Source organism: Typopeltis vanoorti, chromosome 18 (genome assembly GCF_054136105.1).
Source record: "Typopeltis vanoorti isolate ZY-2024b chromosome 18, IOZ_Tvanoo_1.0, whole genome shotgun sequence".
NCBI lineage: Eukaryota > Metazoa > Arthropoda > Arachnida > Uropygi > Thelyphonidae > Typopeltis > Typopeltis vanoorti.
This window is the reverse complement of record NC_143566.1, coordinates 4715006-4741158: the sequence shown is the minus strand read 5'-3', so window position 1 is coordinate 4741158 and position 26153 is coordinate 4715006. Positions and strand designations below refer to the sequence as shown.

At 35.2% G+C, this 26153-nt stretch overlaps 1 protein-coding gene across 6 annotated transcripts in view; it reads right to left on the bottom strand.

Annotated features, from left to right (window-relative positions):
• LOC150096464 (kazrin-like) overlaps positions 1 to 26153 on the bottom strand; it is a 686592-nt gene that overhangs the window by 317379 nt on the left and 343060 nt on the right. For all 6 annotated transcript variants that reach the window (XM_090408269.1, XM_090408271.1, XM_090408270.1 and 3 more), the window contains one exon: positions 23701 to 23813. In XM_090408269.1, the coding sequence (XP_090264395.1) occupies positions 23701 to 23813 (113 nt within the window). The remainder of the gene's footprint in view (positions 1 to 23700; positions 23814 to 26153) is intronic.

The following is a 26153-nucleotide window of genomic DNA, read 5'->3' as shown; positions in this document are numbered from 1 at the left end:
AGCTTGTGCTCTTAGAGAATATAGAGACAAATGTAAGAAAGCTAAACACTGTGTAAAACTGGCTAAACAAAAATCATGGGAGAACTTTGGCAAGAACATAGAAAATAAATATCAAGAAGGTGGCAAAATATTGTGGAGGCTGTTGAAAAAGCTTAGAAATGGAGGAAAGAGTGCTGTAAAAGGAATTAAAGATGACAAAGGTGACATGAAAACTGGATAAAAAGATATTCTTGATTTATGGAGTAATTACTTCGAAAAATTGCTAACTGAAACAAGCACTGACAGCACAGTGGTAAAAAACACTCAATAGATATGCAATCAGGAATACATATCCACACTTGAAGTATAAAAAAGCCATCAAATACCTGAAATGTGGAAAGGCAGCTGGAGTAGATGATATTTGACCAGAAATGCTAAAGTATGGAGGTATAAAAGTCTTACAGTGGCTGCACTGCATAGTTCAGAAAGCCTGGACAGAGGGACGAATTCCCAATGATTGGAGTAGAGCACTCATACTACTCATAAATAAAATAGGAAAAAAAACTGAAAGTGAAAATTACAGAGATATTTCTCTACTGAGTGTTCCTGGTAAGATTTATGCAAGTATACTCAAAAAACGGTTGAGAAGGATTGTGGAAGGGAAGCTTGGTGAAGAACAAACTGGATTCAGGCCAGATAGAGGTTGTCAGGATCAGATTTGCACTTTATGACAAATAGTTGAGAAAGCATGGGATTATATATATATATATAACAAAGATCTGTATTTAAGTTTTGAAGATCTGGAAAAGGCATATGACAAGGTGCCAAGAGCAAAGCTGTTCAAAACGCTACAGTTGAATGGTGTCAATGGGGCATTATATGCAGAAATACTTAGTCTCAATTTGCGTTGTAAGTCAGCAGTTAGAATTGAAAGAAGTACAGGAAGATGGTTTAATGTTAAATCTGGTATCAGACAGGAATGTACATTATTCCTTCTCTTAACCATTATCTATATGGATCACATTATGAAGGAAAGTGGTATTAAACCTGATATCAAAATTGGAGGTGTTAATCTCAGCTCTTTGCTTTATGGGGATGATGTTATACTTCTAAATAATTCCTCAACAAGTCTGCAAGATTCCCTGACTAAACTGAATAACTGTTGTAATATATATGGTATGAAGGTCCGCAATAAGAAAAAAACAATGAAAATAGACAGCAACATTGAATATATCAACTGCATTATGAATGAAGAACCTATAGAACAAGTAACACATTTCAGCTATTTAGGGACAATTTTTAATGAAACTGGTAAATTAAATATGGAAAAAAAAACAGAATCAACAAAGCTGGTATGGTAGGAAGTCAACTATATAAATTTATATGGAATATGAGAGAAATTAGTCAAAACACTAAATTAGCTGTATACAAGACAGTGTTCAAACCAATTTTAACTTACGGATCTGAGAGCTGGGTTAGAAATAAAACACTTGACCATAGACTAGAGACCACAGATATGAGTCCTGAGAAAGATTAGGGGTACGAACAAATGGGATCAATGGCAATATCATATTAAAATGAGGATATTAGGAAAGACCTTGACATTGTTAGCATCCAGGAATGTGTTAGCAGAGCTAATCTCAGGTGGTATGGTCACTTAAATAGAATGAGAGAAGAAAGATTAGAAAAAACATGTGTTCTCTGTCATGTTGACAGGAAAAAGATCCACCTATATCTTGGTCTCCCAGAGGAAGACCAAGATACAGGTGGATTGATACAATAAAAATAGATAAAAATTGATACAATAAAGATAGAAATATAAGATATGATAATGTTGGAGTCTTCACAGGTAACAGATTGATCAGGAGGAAAATTGTAGATAGAAAGCTAGTAATGATGTAAATTTTTCATGTAGTACTATCATATCCTATACGCCCCTTGAGGGTACATATCAGGAATTTGATGATGATGATGGCATATTCAAAAAACTATAAATAAATAAATACATAAATAATTTCTGTACATTTTCAAGGAAATCCTATGTAACAATGGCCACAGAAACTCATGCGTATTGTCATATTTCTCTGCAAGAAATGCTGACTACTATGCAAAGACTTAAGAGAATATACCTTTAAGATCTTTGATATGTATTTCCTTCAGTTAAAATAATTTTAAATGACTGTAATTATTTAGCAATTAAGAAAAAGGCATTTCAAAATACATTTAACTTGCATTCACATTTCAGGAATAATAAAATAAGAAATAAATGATAAATTGGTAAAAATAAGAGAACTTCTATTGGATTCTTCAATATAATAACAGCATAAACATATAGAACTAACATAAAATTACAGTAATAAAAGTAAAATCTAAAATGTGGAAAAAAGTACTGTAAATATATTAAAAACAGATATAAATGTTACTAAGAGCAAAAAAAATATAAAGCTCTCCACCAGTGAAGCACTTGCTGTCTACAACTACGGCAAGATTAGGTGGTAGTGGTGAATTTTCATTTGTAGCCAATCTCCGAAGATGCAGTTATTGCTTAATTCGTGTCATGATTCTGCCATCTCTACTAAAAAAAAAAAAAATGTACCAGTTTTGGAAGTAATGGCCAGCTTTATTCTTTGTAAAATACTTCATTTATCCTCCACTCCCACCTGAAATCACACACAAGATCACAGCAAAATTACTCTCATTGCCAGGTTCATCAGAAAAGATAGCTTAAGTTATCTACAAATATAATCTTCATATAATCTATGAAGCACCACCCCCCAACAAGTATATGGCTGAATTAACCTGTCAAAGATATTTGGGAGACAATCATTCCGAGACCAAAATATATTCTGACTTCTCAGAATTAACTGCATGATTACCCAATCATTATAGGGTGCCTTCTTAAAACATCTATTTTGTTCAATGCTGTCTGCTTGTCACAGTTTAATTTCTGCTCTGAAGATGTTCAAATGATGAAGTACTGTTATGAATACAAAGTGATTACTATAACAATAGACTAGAAGTTTAGGAATACTAGTTATTGAAATAATTGAAAATATTGGAATGAAATCTAAGCAATTTTTAATTATATACAAAATAAAGCTTAATTATTATTATTATCACCCCAAGAGCTCATGGAGTCTCATCTGGGAGGTCCTTTTATCACACACACAGCTAATACCATGTCTTAAACACACTCAAACTCCTTGCAGACACCACATTCTCAGGCAAAGCAATCTAATCATTCACAACTCTGCACGAAAAAAACCCGCTTCTCACTCCCCTAATCACACCCTCCTTATACAGTTTCCAGGGATAACTTCTGGTTCTCCCCTGATCTCCCACTATTCTCTGCAGAACTGCTCCACCATTGATCCTATAACAACCCCTTACCAACTGGTAGGTCTCTATCATATCTTCCCTCTTCCTCCTATCCACCAGACACTGCAAATTACATCTCCTCAATCTTTCCTCATACTCGACATTCCAGAGATCAGAAACTACCTTAGTCAGTAGCCTTTGGACCCTTTCCAACATCTATTCATCCTTCTGAAAACCCAGTGACCAAATCTGGGAACAATAGTCCATGTGTGGCCTAACCAAAGCCTTATACAAGGAAAAAGAATCTCTTTACTTCTACACGCCAGTGTCATCTGCATCACTCCAAGAAGCCTTTGTGTTGTCTTCTAAATTTTGGCAATGTGTCCCCTAAATTTTAGATCCTTATCCACTATCACCCCCGAATCTCTTATTTCCTCCACCTCCAACAATATATCCTCACCAAGTATTTCATGTTATCTCTCAGAACTGAATTTAACAGTGAATGTGAGAGGGAAAATTTTCATTTAGCTCATATTGGTATTTCCTCTACCTCCAACAATATATTCTCACCAAGCATAAATTCTACATCCCATCTTTGTTTTCCAAATTTTAAAATCTTAAATTTTGCAACATTGAACTCGCATCCCCATTTCCGTGCCCAATCACTCAATTTATTCAAGTCTTCTTGTAAGACCACAACATCTTCACTACTCTTTATGGTTCGTCTTAACTTTGCATCATCAGCAAACAACTGAATATCTCCATCCAAATCTTTGCCAATATCATTAATATCCAAGCTAAACAGTAATGGCCCTAAAACAGACCCCTGACGCACTCCACTAGTGACTTTCCTTTTCCTGGATATCGCTTCCCCATACACAACTTGTTGATATCTATCAGATAGCCAGTCTCCAATCCAATATCCCACCCCATCAGATCTAGTTTGACTGTCAACTCTATCAAAAGCCTTTGCGAAATCCAAGTATATTACTGTGTGTCCTTCTCCTCTGTCCAACGAAGCAGTCACTTTATTGTAATAAGCAAGTAGATTACTAAAACATGACCTCCCTTTAGCAAATCCATGCTGTCCATCAAAGATAATACCATTGTTGTCAACCCAACTCTGGATCCTAGTTCTCACAAGCTTCTCCATCAACTTAACCACAACACCTGACACAGAGATAAGCCTATAGTTTGATGCTCGAGTTCGATCACCTCCTTTATGAAGTGGCATAATCTTGCCCTCCTTCTACTCCTTAGAAACTTGACCGAGTGCAAGATTCGTATTAAAAAAATATGTCAAGGCAGGTGTCAACTCCCTGGCACATTCCTTCAGAATACGCGGTGATAAATTATCAAGTGCCACAGCTGTATTAACATCTAGTTTGCTCAACTCCCCATCATCAACTGCTCTCAATCTCTACATGAAGTCACATTCACAAGATTTAAAGACCTTTATGAACTGCTCATTAAGTATCTCCACTACATCTTCCACAACTGTCTTTATACCATTTTCTCCAATGAATATCATACTTCCATAATCATTCTTGTTTTTTTGCTGACTACATATCGAAAGAACTCTTTAGGATTCTTTTTGGCTTTATTAGCTAACTGCTGTTCATACCTCTCTTTAGCTACTGTCACCTACCAAGTCACCCTCCTTGCCTGGTGTTTGTAGACTTCATGAAATTGGTTATTTCCACTTCTCTTATGCTACCTCCACAATGCCCTTTTTCTCTGTATCACATGCTTAATCTCTTTATTTATGCATCTCACACCTACCTTCAAATTTAACCTTCTCACCCTTGGAATACATTTAGACATTGCATCTACTAGACAGTTTTTGAAAATCCCCCAAGTTGCATTAATCTCTTTTCCAGCTAACTCCTCATTCCACGCTATACCCGCAAGTTGTCTCCTGAGCTCTTCATAATCATCCCCCTTGTGGTCCCACATATACCCTTTTCTCACAGGGGTCCTCGCACTGCTGGCAACCACCCAAGTAATCACCTCATGGTCATTCTCACCAATTGGTGGATGATTTGACACCTCATTTATAATTACATCCTCTGATGAGATGACCAAATCAAAGACCTTAATCTTCCTGTGTCCTCTGTTACATACCGTCTCTGAGATAGTAACCCCTCAAAAACTCAAGAAACTCATTTTCTTTACTTCCAGTTGTAATCTCATCATTCCTGTCTATATTGCATAATTAAAATCACCCATAATGATCACCCTTTTCTTATTTGCTTGGCTAATTTGACTATACATTTCACTATCACCACCATCCACATCACCTGGTCTGTAACAACATCCCATCAAGTATTTGATTCCATTCACCTCTATCTCACACCATACTGCCTCAAAACCACTGGCACTATTTCTGTCTTGCATCTGTACTTTGTATGGACATAACTCTTTCTCTATCATCAATAGCTGCAAAGATTTTTTTCCTTCACAGTAATATAGAGAAAGAAAGAAAATACTACTGTCTACTTCGCATAAAATAAAGATATTTTAGCTTAAAAAAAAAGATTCAATCTTAACTTCTCAGAAATACAACAAAATACTCTTGGCATAGTTGTATGTATGATAACACTAACGATGATAGGAGGGAGAACATTTTTCACATGTCTCCATGTAACTATTCAGTTGTTGCTGCAAGTGAACAACTTTAGAAAGACTATTTTCAATGTTCATAATAATTTTTAAATAATGTCCACTATCCTCATGAACTTTAAAGAATATTCTCAGGATGCTAGCAGTACTGGACTCATCTTTACCGAGGGTCTCTAGAGAGATGATTTAGAACTCGCTTCGTTCAAAAACGTGGGTTTGTAAGAGGGTGGTCTGAAAAGTTCTCAGCCTTGATCATAGATGGCAACACTATTGGTAAGATTTTTTTTATAAGTTGGTACATCTGCCGTAAGCATCCATGTGAAACAAGTCATTCTATCAAGTAGATTGTTTTATACAGTTGTCTAAAGCAAAAGTGTTGTCCGCATCCCTTGAAATGGAAAAAATTGAGTATCGTGTAGTTAAAATTCTTTGAAAAAGAAGGTTTAACGCCAAAAGAAGTTCATTCGAAGTTCATAACAGTTTAGGGGCACTCTTCTCCTTTCTTTTCGACAATTAAGAAATGGGATGCCGAGTTTAAACGTGGCTGTACCAGCCTTGAAGATGATTCATGTGAAGGACATCCAAAATGTGTAATAACACCAGAAATCATTGATCAAGCGCACGATATGGTATTGGATGACCGGCGAGTCAAAGTGTGTGAAATTGCTGAGACTATAGGCATTTCAAAAAAACGTGTAGGATATATTTTGCATGAAGAATTGCATATGAAAAAGCTTTGTGCAAGATGGGTGCTGCACTTGCTCACAGCAGATCAAAAACGCACTGCATTAAAATCTTTGAACAGTGTTTGGAGCATTTTAATAAGAATAAAACTGATTTTGTGCATCAATTTTTTACTATGGATTAGACAGGGATTGACCATTACACACCAGAATCCAATCTGCAGTCAAAACAATGGACCGAAGCCGGCTGTCAACACCAAAGAAGACAAAGTCGGTTCCATCAGCAGGAAAGGTCATGGGATCAGTGTTTTGGGATGCTAAAGGCATTTTGTTTATTAACTATCTTGAAAAGGGTAAAACAATAACCGGGGAATATTATTCCAATCTTTTAACCAGACTAGAAGAAAAAAATCGTGAGAAAAGACCTGGTTTGCAGAAGAAAAAATCATCTTTCATCAGGACAATGCACCTGTCCACAAAGGTGCTTTGGCAATGGGAAAATTAAGGGATCTGCACTATGAATTGTTGGAGCATCCACCCTATTCCACAGATTTGGCTCCATCTGACTTCTATCTCTTCCGAAAACTAAAACACTTCCTCGCTAGTTAGCGTTTTTCTTCGAATCAAGAGGTGATTGCAGCTGTAGAGGAGTATTTTGCAGATCTTACTGAGAACCACTACAGGAATGGGATACAGGTGCTGGAACATCGCTGGAATAAATGTATTAGTCTTAAGGGAGATTATGTTGAAAAATAAAAATAATTTTGAAATTATAAAATTTTTTTTTCATTGTTAGACTGAGAACTTTTGAGACCACCCTTGTATTTCTTTCACCACTGAGAATGCTTTCAATATTTTGTTTTTCTGTGGCACACACCGAAGATCCCACATATTTATCATGGTATATATAGTCAGAAAACTGTGTTTTCTGCAAACTAACTGTGACCAACAGCGCTTTCTAATATTCTGTGTAAATTTTTATTATACATAAAATAACTACAGGTATCCCTCGATGTTGCAGCGTATATCAAATCTAATAATCAATGATAAAAATTACAATTTGTCCATGATCGATTACTGTATTAATAATTCGTTTTATATGGTACCATTTTAGGAAAGAGGGTTCAGGAGGAGAAAATTTAGGTTCACAAATTTTGCTTCCTGCGTATTTCGGCACTTAATGAATATTAGTAAATATATGCTTATTCATATAAGTTTAATTTCAAAGCAGAAATCTAAGAATCAGTTTCAAATATTTCACCTAATACTGATTTTTTGTGTAGCAGTAGTGAAACCCATCCATCACATTCAATTCTTATTAAACTTCTTCGGGTAAAACAATAACTGGGTAATTAAGTAATTAAATTAATTAAGCATACTTTTAAGTTTTTAATTCTTTCTTTATTACTAAATGTTTTACATTTCATGTGCTTGTACTGCAAATGTACAATAACAATATATATATATCTATATAAAAATATGAGATAATGTGCATGTCAAATATGTATGTAAGATGCTAAAAATGTAATATTTGCATTTGATTTTTGCAATATTCGCTGTGTATGTTTTGTATTGAATATAAATACAATAAATATTATAATAATATATGTCTATATTACGATTTTTTTTCGACAGGGCCCGTGAAATATTTTAATTTTTCCAAAGGGGGCCCTGACATCCAGAGTTTGGGAAGCACTGCCCTAGAGGACATGTATGATAAATAAGCCTTTGGCTCTCTATTTCAGTAATACATGATGGTCATCCCTGGAAACTGTATAAAGAGGGTGTGAGTAGGGGAGTGAGAGGCAGGTTTTTTTCGTTTAGAGTTGTAAACGATTGGAATGCCTTGCCTGAGCATGTGGTGTCTGCAAGGAGTTTGAGTGTGTTTAAGACGCAGTATGATGAGCTGTCTGTGTGATAAAAGGACCTTCCAGATGAGTCTTTGACTTCATGAGGTCTTGGGGTAGTAATAATGGTAATACTATATAAAAAATAAATACAGCATTTGGCTAAAAATTCTATAGTTGAACTTGATTATATGAGAACTTCCTTTGCAACATTCATTCTATCAGTGTCCTTTTAACTGTTCTTCTTCTACTCACTCAATCAATAAGTCTGTCTTACCTCCCAAGTTCCTTAGAATACAATAAAAGTTAAAAGATCTCACTCAATTATTATGCTTGCATATATCTTCTTCTACCAGGTGAAAAACATTTTTCCTTCATTTGGTGAGGCATCAAACAGGCATAAAGATAATCCTTTTCACAATAAATGAACATTTAATTGAACAGTTCCAAAGGCATTTCCAAGAAAAAGAAATTATATTCCATTTCACTTTACAGAGCATACATTGCTTGCTTCCCAATTGAGCACATAATATTCTCATTAATATACAAAGGCTTGGCACATTGTACTATTCATCAATATTAGTTTCACATTTCCTCCTTGGAGAGCATATAAATATGTATCAAAATTTTCTGAGATAAAAGAATTTAACTCTGCAGTTTTTCTCACCTTTCCACTCTTGCTTATTAGCCAGCATTCCCATATTTTAGAATGGCTGCTAAAAAAACTAATGTACACATCCATTATTGTGATTGAAAGCAAACCTCGAGTCATGAATAAACATAACATATAAAAGTTATTTTAATGTAATTGCACTCCCTAAGGATTACAACAATCTGGACAATCCCTAAGAATTATCCAGTAAGTCAGTAGATGGCTTAAAAAAAAAATTTAACTTTTCTTTGATTTGTCACCACTTAAGCATTAATAAATGTTAAAAAATTTATTTTTGTTATCATATAACAATACTAAAGTATTGTTAATGAAATTTACACTTGATATTTATAACACTATAAAAAAATTATTATTACAGTAACCTCCTTGGAGTTAATCATCATCAGAGGCCCACTCAACCAGCAACATATTTATAATATTAACTTTGAAATCACTTACACTCTCTGTATTCATAATGCACTCCAGCAATGTGTTGCACTCACCAACAACTCTCCATGTAAAAAAAATCTACTCCCCATGCCATTCTTCACCAAACCATTATGCAACTTACAGGAATGGTCTCTTGTTCTTTCCATCTTAACATCTACAATTTTTATAATTTCTTCTGTATTAATTTGATAGAATCCCTTAACTAACTTGAAGGTCTCTATCAAATCTTCTCTTTTTTGCCTATCCACCAAACTCTCTAATCAACATGCCCTCAACTAGTCTGCATAGCCCACACTTCTGAGTTCAATATCACTCTATTCATTTATCTTTGGATCCCCTCTAGTGTTTCCATATCACAATGAAAACTAAACCACCAAATCTGAGCGTAATAGTCTATGTGTGGTCTGATCATCACCTTCTTATTTATACCAATGTACTTTTTATCATAGCAAAATATTATGTGTAATCTTTGCAACACTTGCAATATGCCCCCAGTACAGTAAATAACATTATGTCACCAGTATGGTGTGAAATAGAGGTGAACCAAATGAAAGACTTCATCGGATGTTACTATAGACCTCGCAACGTGGAGAATAGAAGTGCCTCTCTAGCTCAATCGATACAGACAAAGCCCTTTGGTCAGAAAGACCAAGGTTCAATTCTCATCACGGATGTGAGGAACTTTTATCTGGTCTCTTTCAATGAAAGGTGAATTAGCCGGTCTCATACAAAGGGTTTTATTTCACCCGGAAACTCGGGTTTTTCATCCCACAAAACAGGCAAACCAGCACTGTGAACACAACAGACACAGGATACTCTGAGAGGCATAGGGCTAACCATCTTATCCTCAAGTTACAGTTACATTTGCGAAGTTCCAGAATAGTTAGAAGATCATGGGCGCATAAGTGCCTGTTAGGACTATTGATGACGAGATGAATGTGGATGATAGTGACCAGGAAATGTATAAGTCAATTATCCAAGCAAATGGGAAAAGAATGATCATTATGGATAAATTTAATTATAGCAATATACTGTGTACTGTACACTAGTGGCCAAAATTGTGGAAACCTTTTAGAAAAAGTGTATTTTTGAGTTTGATGGCTCATAATACCACTTTTCTTTAGTGTAATCCCATAAAATCATATATCAATGGAAAGATAATTTAATCAAGAATGTAATGCAACCAAGTTTGTTCAATTATCTATATTCTATGAAAAGTTATAGCCAAATAACCAGAAAAAGAAGCACAACTTGCTTAGGTTGATATGAAGTAACTTTCATTCATTTGAATGTAGCCAATGAGCATGAGTGTTTAGAGAGCCAATCAGGTGTCATCTTGTTTTGGCAATGAGCCAATAAGGTCACAATAGGATTCAGCTATTGATGTCATATATTCATGTCATGAGAGAAAGACATTTGTCAGTATGTTATGTGATTGCTATCATGTTGGTTGGTTTTTTTTGTGAGCTTGTAAAACGTAATAAAATTAAAGAAATGGTGCAAGGAGTTGACTGGTCACCCAGAAAGCGATGTAAAATAGTACTATTAAGTGAACAAGGCTACAGTTATGAGGAAATTAGAAGAAAAATTGGTGGGAACTTAACCAAAGGTGGCATTTCTAAATTTTTGAATAGGTATAAGGAGACTCAGTCACTACAAAACCAGACTGGTAAAGGCAGGAAAAGGTGCACAACAGCAAGTGTGCCTACATGACAGAAGAAAATCATATGGGTGTATACAAGATGAAATGGTGCAATACAATGTGAAGTTGAGTGCAAGGACTGTTCGGCGCAGACTGCAGGAATTTGGTCTAAATGCTACAATTCCACAAAAAAAGCCACTTTTATCTCTCAAACAAAGGTTGAAAAGATTAAACTGGGCTAAAACCCATGTTAACTGGACAGCAGAGCAATGAGACAATGCTGTTGTAATAGATTTCATGGTATTGATATGAACACAGATGGATAAGAAAATAACTATTTATTAACTTAAAAGCTAATATTTCGCTGGTATTATATCCAGCATCTTCAGAGCGCACAACACAAAGTTTGTTACAAATGCAAGACAACCACAATCCGGTGTAACAGTGGGGCTAGTATAAGTAATTGCAGCGTGCAACACAAGACTGAAGTCCTAATATGGCACCATCTAGGTTAAAAAAAAAGAAAGTTCCAAGTTTTGAAATAGTAGTCCAAATGATAGTCTTAGAAAGTTTTGTTCTTGCCATCAAGCCTACTACGGACAGACAGGAAGAACTGTGAACATCCGCCTCAGTGAACACAAAAAATATATCCGACACTTTTCTTATGGCAAGTCAGATCTGGCAGACCATGCTTTGGATACCCCTGCACACAGGTTCAATTGAAAAGAAACAAAAGTAATGCACAGAAGCTTCTACAAGTCAGAGAGGTTGTTCCTGGAATCAACAGAAGCCTTAAAACACACTCCAAACCTTAACAAGCATGGCTGTATAAATCTACCAAAGATTTGGGAGACAGTCATTCTAAGACCAAATTAATATTTATTACTTTTATTTTATTTTATTTTTTCAAACTTTCTAAGACTATCATTTGGACTACTATTTCAAAACTTGGAACTTTTTTTCTTTTTTAACCTAGATGGTGCCATATTAGGACTTTAGTCTTGTGTTGCAAGCTGCAATTACTTATACTAGCCCCACTGTTATACCGGATTGTGGTTGTCTTGCATTTGTAACAAACTTTGTGTTGTGTGCTCTGAAGATGCTGGATATAATACCAGCGAAATATTAGCTTTTAAGTTAATAAATAGTTATTTTCTTATCCATCCGTGTTCATATCAATACCATGAAATCTATTACAACATGTCTGACGAACACATAAGCCTATCCACACGTATAATGGGACAGTGCTATTTGGAGTGGTGAGACCAAAAGCTTCCTGTTTGGTAATGATGGCATAAAATATGTAAGGAGAAGAATCGGAGAAGATTTGCATCCTGATTGCATTACACCTACCATGAAACACCCACTTAGTGTTATGATCTGGGGTTGTATGACATCAAAAGGTGTAGGCAGAATTTGCGTGATTAATGGGAATATAAATGCCCCAAAATACATAAATGAAATACTTGAGCCCAAACTGAAGCCTTCCGTACGTATCTTTTCCAAGATAATGAAGCATTTATATTCCAACAGGATTCAGCTCCATGTCATGTTGCTGCTGTGTGCAAAAAGTAGTTTCAAGATAATCATATTCCACTGCTGGAATGGCCAGGGAATAGCCCAGACCTTAACCCAATTGAAAATCTATGGAGCCGACTAAAGAAACTTGTTAGTCAGAAGCAACCCAGCAATAAAACTCAATTAATAGAAGCAATGATTCAATCTTGGTTTCACATTATAACAGCTGCAGAACTAAAAAAACTTGGTTCACCCCATGGGAAGGCGTAAGGCCATAATAAACGCTAAAGGTTACCCAACTAAGTATTAACTCACATTGTGAGAATTTTTGTATATCTCATTTTTTCTATGTGTTTCACTTTTCTTCTTTATAACTGCTGTTCTAATAAAAAAAAATCCTTCATAAAAGTTATTGCATTACATTCTTGATTAAATTATCTTTCCATTGATATATAATTTTCTGGTATTACTCAAAAAAAAAAGTGATGTTATGAGACATCAAACCTCAGAAATACACTTTTTCCAAAAGGTTTCCACAATTTTGGCCACTAGTGTATTTTTATAAAATGTGCAAAAAAGTAAGCCATGCCCTTGTTCTGTTTATTTGATGAAAGCCTTGCAGTGAGGAAGTTTTGTAAGGAAAGGAAAGAAAGCAAAATAATACCTCTCCACAAGCATAGTTTGAGAACAGAAGTTTCCAATTATAGACCAGTCTATATATTTGCAGTTGAGATCCAAGTTTTAGAAAAATTGGTTAGAAATAGAATACAGAATTGGATTGGTCGACATAAGATTCTCTATGATGGTCAGCACAGGTCTATGATAAGGTGACAAATGTGTTGGATAAGGGAGAATCATATACAGTGATATTCTAGGACTTTGCAAAAGCATTTGATAGATTACCATGTGGTAAGTTGGTGTACAAGCTGCAGAGGATATGAACAGATATTACCTAGACTGATCAGAGACTGACTCTCTGAATGATGCGAGCAAGTTTTGTATGATGGATCAACGTCTCAGAAAAGATGGTGACCAGTGGCATGCCTCAGGGTTCTGTTCTTGAGACCCTATTGTTGAACTTAGTTGTTAATGATATTTCACATGGATTGACTGGGAATCTTCAAATGTTTGCCGATAATGCAAAGTTAGGTAGAATTATCAATAGTGCTGACGTTAATTCTCTCTAGCAAGATCTGAATAGACTTTTAGCCTGGACAAATGGGTGGGATTCCAGTTTTAATGTTAATAAATGAAGGTGTTACACTTTGGGATACAGAGATATAAGGCTATGTAATGTATTGGTGGAGTTGTACTTCAGGAATTCAATGAGATTGATTCAGGATCTTGGAGTGATGGTAGACAGTGGACTGAAGTTTCAAGGGCAAATCGCACATGTTGCAAAGACTGCACATCGTATCGCTGATATGATAAAAATTACATCGACATGTAGGGATGAGGTGGTGGTGATGCCTCTATATAAGGCATTGTTCAGATCACATATTGACTATTGTGATGTGGAAACACTATTTGGTTATTCATCTTACCAAAGATGAATAACCAAAGTGATACGATGACTCTGGAGTGTTGGTTATGAACAGCATTTGAGAGAATGTGGATTACAGAAGTTGGTGGATGGTAGGAAAAGAGATGATATGATAGAGACCTTCAAGTCAGTTAAGGGATTCTATCATTTTAATACAGAAGTAATTATAAAGAGAGTGGATGTTAATATGGGAAGAACAAGAGGCAATCCCTGGAAGATGTATAAACATGTGGGGAAAAAGGATGTAAGGGGTAAATTTTAACGTGGAGAATTGTTAGTGAGTGGAATGCATTGTCTGAGTGTGTTGTGAGTGCAGGTATTGTAAATAACTTCAAAGCTCATTATGATAGATGTACTGCTGGTTGAGCGGGCCTCTCAAGATGAGTCCATTGACTCCATGGAGGTTATCAAATAATAATAAAAATGATGACAATTTTCAGACTTCAATAACTTTCCTGTCTCAAATTCCTTTAAAGTTTTAGTTTCACTTCAATGGTTAAAGATATCCTTTTACTCTGAATAGATCCCATAGTGATAAAGCTCTACCATCATTATTTCATGTTCAACATTATTCTACAAATATTGTAGAAATAATGCTGAACATGACAGAATTTTGATGTTGTACTTGTTACTGTAGCAAAACAAAAAGTGTCTATGTGTGCTGTATACGGTATCAATAATGCCAACATGAATAAAAGGTGGTCTTGTTTTAGGAAGGACTTAGGTTCCCAGTTCACTGTTTATAAAAGTGAATCATTTGTAAATTTCGGTAAAATTATAATGTATTTAAAGAAAATTGGTTCTTTCAGTACAAATGACTTCCTCAAATGACGCTTTTCCAAAAGCTTCTTCATTTATTCCATTAAACAAGGACTTTGCCTTGTCCCTGATTACTGCTTGAGTTACAGGAATGTTGTTTTGATTTATATTGTCAATTCACAGCACTCACACTTTTTCTCTAACTTCACTCCTCGAATATGATGTTCTTGACAATTTCGCATTAACAATTCTGCATGTGAATGCTTTGTCTTATCTACATTGGTTATTATTGCTGAAACTGTAGAAAGCATTAAATTTAATGCTTTACACACATCAGAGTGACACTCATCTGACTCAAGGTGTTGAATCACTTCCATTTTTGACTCAATGGTAGGTAAGTGATGCTCTGATTTTTTTGTAGCTGAGGAAGATGTTGAATTGGCTCTGCATTTAGATACCATTTTTATTTTATTGCTTAAATACTAATATTAGTAAAGCTTAATATTTTTAGCAGCTGTTACAATGTGGTTCATTGGGGGGGGACAAAACAAACGGTTTTGTAATCTTTACCCACAATGCAATAGAATATAAATCAAAAGACAATCGCAAACATTGCCAACATTGCATTTCTGCTTTTGTTTTGTATGTTTTTAATTTCTTTGTTGCTGATTTTAAAATGTTCCTTAATTTGAATCTCTGTAAATAGAGGAACGTAAAATGAGACCTTCCTGTAATATGCACATGTAAATGTAAAGTAAGAAGCTTTTATATTTTCTTATCCTCTTCAAGTGATAATCTAGTAATTAAGGACATTTGGTTGGCATTGGCAATTTACCATTTTAATAAATACAGAGACATACAATGGTGAGAAATCTGTTTTTGTAAACAAAGTAATTCTTTGGTTATTGTCAACCAGGTGTCCTTAATTACTAGTTCATCACTGAGAGGAGGATATGTAAAAGTTTTTCACTTTACAAAACCTTCAAATTACTTATTATTTGCATTAGCAATTATTTTTATAAATATATTATTTTATTATTTATTATTTTTATAATTCTTTATTATCATTATAATAATAATTACAGATTCTGTAATTTCTTTCTCTAATAATTTTTACTTAAAATGAATGAGAAAAGCAACAGCTTCAAACTGCATGCCAAAGTGAACATCCCATTATCATTTATCCTTTTTTGTATGAGTCACTTGTCGATGGTACAGGTTATACCCTCTAATGATGTTTTTTTCTTTTGGAGGAGGACAATTATGAGGGAGGGGAGGGAATCTCCTAGTGATGGTGATGACTAGCATTGCCATTCTTTTTTTTCGTTCTCCTATTCTTCAATCTACTAGTTCAATATGCTTCTACTTTCTGTTCTGCAGGCAATTATTACCAAATATATAAAATATATAGCATCTTGCTGCCATGCAATGCAAACCTTTGGACATTTGGAAACGGAAAGATCTCTCAGTGTGAAGAGGAATGATTACGAACATTTTAATGGGTTTGTTTGAAAGGCTCAATAGTGTTTTAATAATTTCCTTTCTGGTACAGAAATAGGACTGTGCAGTGTTGATTTAGTGTTCAGGGTAAACAAGGCATTCCATTTCTTCATGCATTTATTGTTTACTATATAACAGGTATCCATGTGTGGCTATGTGGTGGATGGAATTCTCTAGTGCTGAATTTAAATTCCCTCTAAGCAAGTCAATCTTCAAATCACAAACACTTATTAAAATATAGAAACCTTAAATAAATCATTTGTTAAAAAATAAAACAACAACAAAAATTATAATGCAAAATTCTTCTGTATCATAGATTAGAATATATTTCAAATTAACATTGTGAAATTAATATTTAGTTATACTTTTTTAAATATGGCTTAAATGATTATGACAAGAATAGGAAGAAGCTTAAATCTGCACCATGGCATAAAACACTGCAAAGTAAGGCTCTTAGTAGTGCATGTGATATAGTTAAGGGTCATCTAGAGGAAACAGTATTAAATTGTATACCTAAGGCAAGGAGGATTAATTAGGTAGGAGTTAGATGGATGAGTAATATCATTTTTCATGAGCTGCAAAAGAAGAAAATGCTGTGGAGGGTTTATAAAGAGAAAGATGACCAACAAACTATAGAACATTACACAGCACAGGCAAGAAAGGTGACCAGCATAGGAAGGAAGACAAAATCAGATTATGAGAAGAATCTAACCAAGCAGGCCAAAGAATATCCCAAATAGGTCTTTTGTTATGTGGCTAGTAAGAGGAAGAATGACTATGGAAGATTAACCTTAACAAGTGATAGCGGTCATTAGGACACAGAAGCAGATAAAATAGTTGATTTACTTGCAAACTGACCACTTTGCAAGCATGTATTGTCCAAGTGAGGTTACCGATTTAACCTATGTGACAGACACTAATATGGGAACAGAGGTGGAAGAATTTCAGGTTCTGAGGATAATGCAGAATCTCAATATAAATACAGCTCTGAGATTAGGTGAAATATCAGCTAGAGTTTTGCAATAATGTACAATGGAATTGGCAATGCCTCTTACTAGGCTTTTTAATTTAAGACTCAGCTCTGTATGAGGGTCGACATGGCTTTGTGAAGAGTCAGTCATGCCTTAGTAATTTACATCATCATCGTCAGATTCCTGCACTTACCTTCGAGGGGTGTACAGGATATGACAGTACTACATGAAAAATTTACATCACTACTAACCTTGTCATATGCCTTTTCCAGAACTACAAAACTTAAATACAGATCTTTGTTATATTCCCATGATTTCTTAACTATTTGTCGTAAAGTGAAGATCTGATCCTGACAGCCTCTATTTGGCCTGAATCCCACTTGTTCTTCACCAAGCTTCTCTTCCACAATCCTTCTCAACCGTTTCTCAAGTATACTTTCATACATCTTACCAGGAACTCAGTAGGGAAATACCTCCATAATTCTCACATTCAGTTTTATTTCCCTTTTTATATATGGGTACTATGATAGCTCTACTCCAATCATCGGGAATTAATCCCTCTTTCCAAGCCTTCTGAACTATGCAGTGCAGACACTAAGATTTTTATACCACCATACTTCAGCATTTCTGATCAAATATTATCTACTCCTGCTGCCTTTCCACATTTCAGGCCTTTGATGGCTTTTTCTACTTCAAGTATGGATATGTATTCCTGACTGTATGTATGTTGAGTGTTTTTACCACTGTGCTATCACTGCTTGTTTCATTTAGCAATTTTTCAAAGTAATTACTCCATACTTCAAGGATATCTTTTTCTCCCATTTTCATGTCAACTTTATCATCTCTAACTCCTTTTACAAAACTCTTTCCTCCATTTCTAAGCTTCTTCAACAACCTCCAGAATATTTTTCCACGTTCTTGATATTTATTTTTTGTTCTTGCCAAAGTCCTGACTTTTGTTTAGCTTTCTTACATTTGTCTCTGTATTCTCTAAGAGCACAAGCTGACTTATTTGCCAGGAACTATTGATATGCTTTCTTCTTTTCCTTCACTGCCTCTTTAACTTCCTGTGTTAAAGAGGTCTGATTTTTCTATCCTTGCAGACAACCTCGCCACATGCCTCTCTGGCTGAATCAATCAAAGTTGTCTTCAATGCTTCCCAGTGAATCTTCAAGATTTGGTTTATCTTCTCAAACTCTTTCATTTTTCTTCAATAATCTTTGTGTATTTTAGTCTACAGTTCACATCTGAGAGCTGCTCAACTTTCATTCGCTTTAAAACTTTCTTATATGTTACTGTATTCAATATGAAATTCAATTTTATCCTGCTCAAGACTAAATGGTGATCACTTACAATTTCAAATCCTTTGTACACTCTAGTGTCCTGCGAGAGTGGTTAAACATCACTATCAACAATAACATAGTCAATGAGATTTTTCTTATTTCTTGCCTCTTCTCTCCATGTGAATTTGTGCACATTTTGATGTTGGAACATGGTGTTAGTAATAACCAATCCATGTCCTGAGCAGAAATCCAACAGATATTTGCCATTATTATTAGGTTTGCTCTTTTCTCCAAATTTTCCCAAAATATTTTTGTATGTCTGACAATCATTTCCAACTCTGCTACTTAAATCCCCAACAAGGACCAACTTTTCCTTTTTCATTGTGTCAGTTGCTTTTACTAAAGCATCAAAAAATTCCTCCACTTCTACCTTAGTAGAAACTTCTGTGGGACCATAGGCACAAATAAGTCTCATTGTTCAGTTTCCCATTCTGATATTTGCCCACATCACTCTACTTGAGATCACCTGACATTCAAGAAGATTAGCCTTGTATTTAGTATTGAATACTGGCTACTCCTTTTCCTTGATTGTCATTGCCTGAATATAACATTTTGTATTTATTGCTCAGAAAGAACTTGCCAGTTTTTGTCTTTTTTGTTTCAGTCACTCCTATTATGTCGATCTGGTACTTATCTAATTCCTCAGCTAGCTCCATTTCTTTGCCATTCAGGCTTCTTATGTTGATAGTACCGATCTTTAACTCTGGTGATGTTGAGTTGGAGTGTGTTTTCAGATTTGTTCTATTTGTTAGTAATTTAATAATTTTTATAATAGATTTTGCAAAGGTATTTGGCAGAATACCACATGAAACTCTTATGCAAAGTAAAACAAATGTAGTGGATATGACACTGGTTAAGTGGATAAGAGTGGTAGAATCGAGGGCAAAAACAGGTAAATAGTGGTGCGCACCAAGGTTCGGTGCTGGGAACAATGCAATTTAATTTGTACATAAATGATATATGAAAAAATAATCAGAAAGAAAATATTTAGTTCTTTGCAGATGATGCGAAATTAGATAGAGTAATAGTTAATCGAGACAATGTGGAGAGCTTGCAGGACAATTTAAATAGGCTGTCAGGATGGGCAAAAGATAGTGGGTATGTTTAATGTGGAGAAATGTGGTGAAGTTATGCAATTTGGGATAAATAGATTAGAAGGCATATATCACATTGATAGCACTGTACTCCAGGAAACAGATGAAACTAGAGATTCAGAGGTGGTGGTAGACAGAGAGTTAAAGTTTAGAGGACATATTGCTAAGGTAGCCCATAAGATTACTTGGCTGTTGAAGTCCCAGACACAACAGTGTGTGTTATGTGGGTCTAATCATTTTTCTTCTGTATGCTTTTCACAGACGAGATAATATTCATGTGAGATAGTATTTTCAAAACATAATAATCGCATGTGGACGAACTAAATCCACATGCAGTTATTCAGCTCAGACATCAACAGCATTTGTCCACCACATAGGCAAATACAGTAATACCCTGCAATATGATGCTTTATGATAATCCACTCATACAATGATTTTCAATTATGACCAACAACACCCAAACGATACCATTAGTCAACCAATGTGGAGTTGTTCATTTGTGAAGATTAGTTCATTTCTTTTACCTTTGATAATACTCAACAGTCAATATTTGATCTCTCTTCTTTGACAATTAGCTCTAGCCTTTCTAACTCAGTTTATTCGCTACATTGTGTGTTCAGGTTGTTCTGGGAAATCGCCTGAGTGTTTGGAACCTATTCGCTTATTTTAAGTGCCTCCATAGCGCAATTGAAAGAACGGCAGTACATTGTGCCCTTCGATTGGAATAGGCCTAAGTTCGATTCTCGTTGCGACGGGAGGAATCTTTATCTGGATGATTTTCAATCGAAGGTGAGTTAGCCGATCTCATACTGAGGTAGCAGGGTTTTTTCTCCCAGAAACTCAGGTTTTTCATTCCGCATACAGACAAATCGGCCCTTCAGAACACATGCAATTTATAGACATAGAATACTAGTTGTAGTGGTGGTGGAGGTGGGCGGTAGATGGCATTGATGGAGATGATTCGTAGTAGAGGTTCGGTGTAGTAGTTGAGACAGTTGTAGGTGTCCTCCCGCGATGAGTCTTCGGACTCCTTGGAGGTGTCAGGAATAATAATAATAATAATTGTTGCTTGCTAAATCTCTCGGTGTTTTGTTGTTTCTCTGTGAATTATAAGCTGTTTACAACATTTATTATTTTTTATTTGTTGCTGTTGTTAATAATGGCAGCTAAAATTCAAAGTAAGGGTACTGTTGTTCGAACGAAAAGAAGATGCCTAAAACCTATTACATTACATACTAAGTTTAAAATTGTTAAATTTAGTGACGATGGTGCGTTGAACATAGAGAGATGCTGCAGGCTAGGCACTGATATAAATAAATGCTTTATTTATGTCATTTACATACAAATTTTTAATGTAAATGTTTTATATATATATATATATATATATATATATATACACGTAAATAAACCATTTATTTATATCTCTGAAATCTAATGTGTCGTATGACCAAGGTATACCTGTATTTTTGAAAACAGATTATCAGAGGTCATATATTTTGCAAAACATATCACTTCTATTAAGATGGTGGAAAACGTCTTCCATTATCTGCTGACATTCCCTTGATGCAGAGTGAGAAATATATGGTTCGTACATGGTGAACTTTGGTGATGACACTTCAGTCCGGAATACTAAGAGTGCCTTAATCAAAAGTTTCCTGAAAAATAGAATATTTGAAATAGATCCAATATATGGATTTTTTTTTATTTGTGGGGGCAATTTGAAATCAGTGGTATATTCTACTCTAGTGGGAATGCTTATGAACTGCAGGAACATCTTGAACATGAATACACTGCCTTCAGATGCCAGCCAACTATAAACTTTGAGATATTGATAATTTTGTATGCTCCAATAGGCTGCATGGCTGGCAACAGAAGTCGTTTTGAAAACCAACTGTGAGGGATGTTCATCCTACAGTGTTTCTTTTACCAGTTACCAAGGATTTAGTTTTATTTCTTGACATTTTGCCTTCTATCTGCATTGCAAGTTGTAAGCATTCATTCCGCCACTAAATAAGAGTTATATCTTGAAAAAAACCCATGCTTACTTAACATGGAAAGTTCTGGATAGTTTTAAGGTATGGAATACCTTTAAAGCTTATGATGGGGAGATGTGAAATCACTGTGTATACGATGGATGTCCAGAAAGTAAGTTCTGTTTTTAAATATTTTCACTGAAGCACTGCGATCGCAATGGTGCGCAGGCATGTTGAGTTTGTTGATTCATTAGCAAGCCAATGGTGCCATTTTCAGACATTATCGCAGTGCATATGCTTCTTGGTGTGTGTGTTTATAATGTCTAAGAAAATCGAATCGCCCGCAACATGTGAAATTAGGTCAGTTATCCATTTCTTGAATGCGAGGAACATTAAAGCAGCTGAAATTCATCGGCAAATTACTGAGGTTTATGGAGAACACGCAGTGAGTGATTCTCAACAACTTGACACCTTGGGCTGGGAACAATTCCATCATCCCCCATATGGTCCTGATCTCGTGCCAAGCGACTTTCACCTGTTCAAACATCTGAAATCTTTCCTTGGTAGCCAGCGGTTCCAAGATGACAATGAGGTCAAAGAAGCAGTCAATACGTGGTTTGCATCACAGGCAGCAACCTTCTACGACAAAGGTATACAACTCTTGGCGCCCCGTTATGATAAGTGCCTGAACAATGGCATAAATTATGTAGAAAAGTAGTGAAAGATGTCTACTTTAATTTCCAATAAAGTTTTTTTGTAAGTATATTTTTGTTTCTCTGACAGCCCATCAGAACTTACTTTCTGGACGTCCCTCGTATAAACTCTCTTCGAAAAAAAATTTGACATTGCAGTTTTCAAATAGTTCTTAACTAATGCGAAAACACAATCTCTTTCCATCTTCATTTCCTCCATTCTATAATAAAGTCAACTCTCAAAGTAAATATCATAATAATTCATTCACTATAAAAGCTAAAAAATTTCTAGGCAAAAGCCAATAACATTAGTGCTTTTCTAAAAGAAATTCTCGACAGCATGTTTCACTATAACAAACTACTCCTGTGATTCCTATAAATTTGCTACAGTAAGAATTGATTATATCATATTAGATAAAAAATTTAAATTCTCACTTTCATTCTTATTGCTGCCTATTCTTTTACTGATTTTCAGATATATTCCAGTACCATTGAATTTTTTTTTTTTTTTTTTTGTATCTGATTGTTATCCATTGAGCATTTCTCATAAGATGTTTATTCATACAGGTGCAAATGCAGCTGCATTACTTGTGCAGTAATAGATGATGGACTACTAAAACAAACCTGTAAACTCATGCAATATTTAATGTATTTTAAGCACAATTCCACTAGGGGATTCCTTTTACATGCAAAAAAACTGTATTTTACAATGTATTTCACTTAGCGCTTCTTTAAATTAATCATAAATCCTCAAAGTTAACAATACTATTTCTCAGAAAAAGGGAAATTCTTACATCAAAACAAGTGGTCAAACACTTGTTTTGATACTTAATTTTTGAAATTTGGAAAAAATGTCAGTTAACCAATTAATCCTGTTATTTCTAAATACGTTATTCAAATTAATCTCTTTAGTGTTGAAAAAAAATGTTTTAACAAAATAATTAACTTAAGAGTAGGCATAAGGATATATGCTTAATGAGTAAGCATATCTGCTTTGATTTATAATTCATAATTATAAATTATGAATTGTAAAGTCAGATGCCATAATGTGGTTTGAAATCTGCTTATCAAGAATCAGAAAAATACATCTAGCTATGTTATAGAAAGAACTTACCAAATAGAAGGCTGTTTATGTTCCTCTAGAGCAAGTCTCAGCTTACGACGGTGTAATGGGTTAGTGATTCCTAGACCAGTCTCCATATCTGAATCTGATAATTCCAAAAGTACCTACAAGGACCATAACATTGGCTGAAATGCAGTTTGAACATTCTAGTGTACATACTGATTTGCCTATGATTAAATTAATAAACCTAAACTCTACGTACTTATTTAAATTCATGACCTCCAACTATTTTCCCAAACTTAGCACTCACCAGACTGGAAAAATAACACATAAATGCAATTTACTAATTATATTCCTTAACAAAATTACAAACATTATATATTAAATTTTAAATCTGTTTTCTGAACTTAACTTTTGTTCATATAAATTTCATACTTATCGATATACAACTCAGTCTACAATGTCCTCAGCCCAAAATGCATAATCTTGCACTGAGCAACGTTAAGCTAACATTTATAAACATTTGCCCATAGAATCAGTCTAAATCAGGCTGCAAGGATTCTGTATTGGATAAGTTCCTTATCACCCTACCCTCACAATTACTCAACGTTTTTAGTGGATGTCAGTGAAAGAGAATATTATTATTATTCTGGAATCCCCCTTACCCCATGTCAATCCTGTAAATACTATTAACAGTTATGTCTCAGCATGTAACCCCTTTATCTGCTATTAACCAAACTAGAGTTTGCATGCCCTCATTCTATCCTCATAACTAGCATTGTACAGTCCTGATATAATTTTTAAGACTTGCCTCTGTACTCAAACTTAACTTATTCTCTTCAAATCCCAGTGACCAGTTCTGTGCACAATCTAGTTGTGGTCTGATTAGGACTTCATACAATGAAATTACCACTCTTACCTCTACTGGTCAAAGCCCTTAGTATTACAGCAATTCTCAGGGTTACTTTCACCACCTTCACAATATGTGCCATAGACTTCAAATGTTTATTGAGAATCATCCCAAGATCTCTTGCCTTGCCAACTTCCTCTAGTAGAGATCCACCAATAGAACATGCAGCTTCCCATCTGTGGATCCTAAATTTCAAGATCTTACATTTAGCTGCATTAAAATGAAATCCCCATTTATCTGCCCATCTTTGTAGCTTATTCAAATCATCTTGAAGAGCCAAAACAGCACTATTACTAATCCCGCCCAAGTTCACATCATCTGCAAATACCTGAATATCTCCGTGTAACCCAGTGACATAAATTAAAGATACCAAGAAATTATATACTTGGTTTAATCCTTTATTCAAGTGTAAGCAAACAAAGTTTGCACCTGAAGTATTTACAGGACTGGGGCAACTCTTATAGAGAAGCTAATGACTTCACATCACTTGTCTTAGTATTCCATAATGCCAAGCACATATACTTATGGGTATGTATAATACTATGCATTATGCGAAGGGTCACTATCCAGACTGGTTTCAACCTTTATTGATTTCATTAGTGGGAGCCAGAGTATATAATTTCTTGGTATCTTTAATTTACAGTATAACCTTTTTCACTATATAATTTAAGGAAATTACAACGTACTAGGATATACATTAAAATAAATTTTAATATATCTCAATATTTCGGCAACGTCATGTTGCCATTTTCAAGAACTTAAGTACAAGACACATGCACGCAGGCACAACAAAACAGTAAGTGAGGAAGAAGTAGGAAGCTATTATTTCTCCTTAAGTCCTGATTGTGCCCTCTAGCAGGCCATGTTGGTATTCTTGGGCAACTGAGCTGAAGGTCTTCTGATGTAGGTTTCCCAAATTTGAGGAAGTCTCATGCAGCCAAATTTGTTGAGGTTTGGATCGTTTCTTAGGGCTGAAGCTGATTCCATGAAACGCCTTTCATATCTGTATTAGCTGCGGTGTATTATCCTGGCTTTCTTCCACCGTATTCTATGGCAGGTATCCAGCGCATGGTCAGCAAGACCAGAGTGGCTGTATTGGTGAAAACGGATGTAGTCCATGTGTTCTGAAATTCTGATATTTGCTGTCCTGCCTGTTTGGCCAGGAGAGCTTACAGCTGCAAGGGATCTGGTATACACCAGGTAGGTCTGGGGGGGGGGGGGGGGAGAGAGGTTGGCTTTAGTAGAGCGGATAAGGGATGCCAATTTTTTATATGGTCTGTAACAAGAAGTTAAGTTATGTTTTTTTTAAAATTTTTGTGATTTTTTCTGAGGTGCCTCGGATGTAGGGTATGGTGATGGATTTAGAGTAATCCTTGTTGTGAGGGGGGGGGAGAGATTGTGGTTTATTGGTTTCAATATTTATTTTTTATTTTTTTTAGGGGGGGGGGGGGTAGCCATTGGCTGAGAAAGTGTTGAGAATGTGGTTTAGTTCTGTGGTTAGGGCATTGTCATTCGAGCAGATAAGTTTAGCCCAGTTGTGTAGTGTCTTAACCTCCCAACCGGCCGGTGTGGATGATATAGTCAGCTCTCCCTA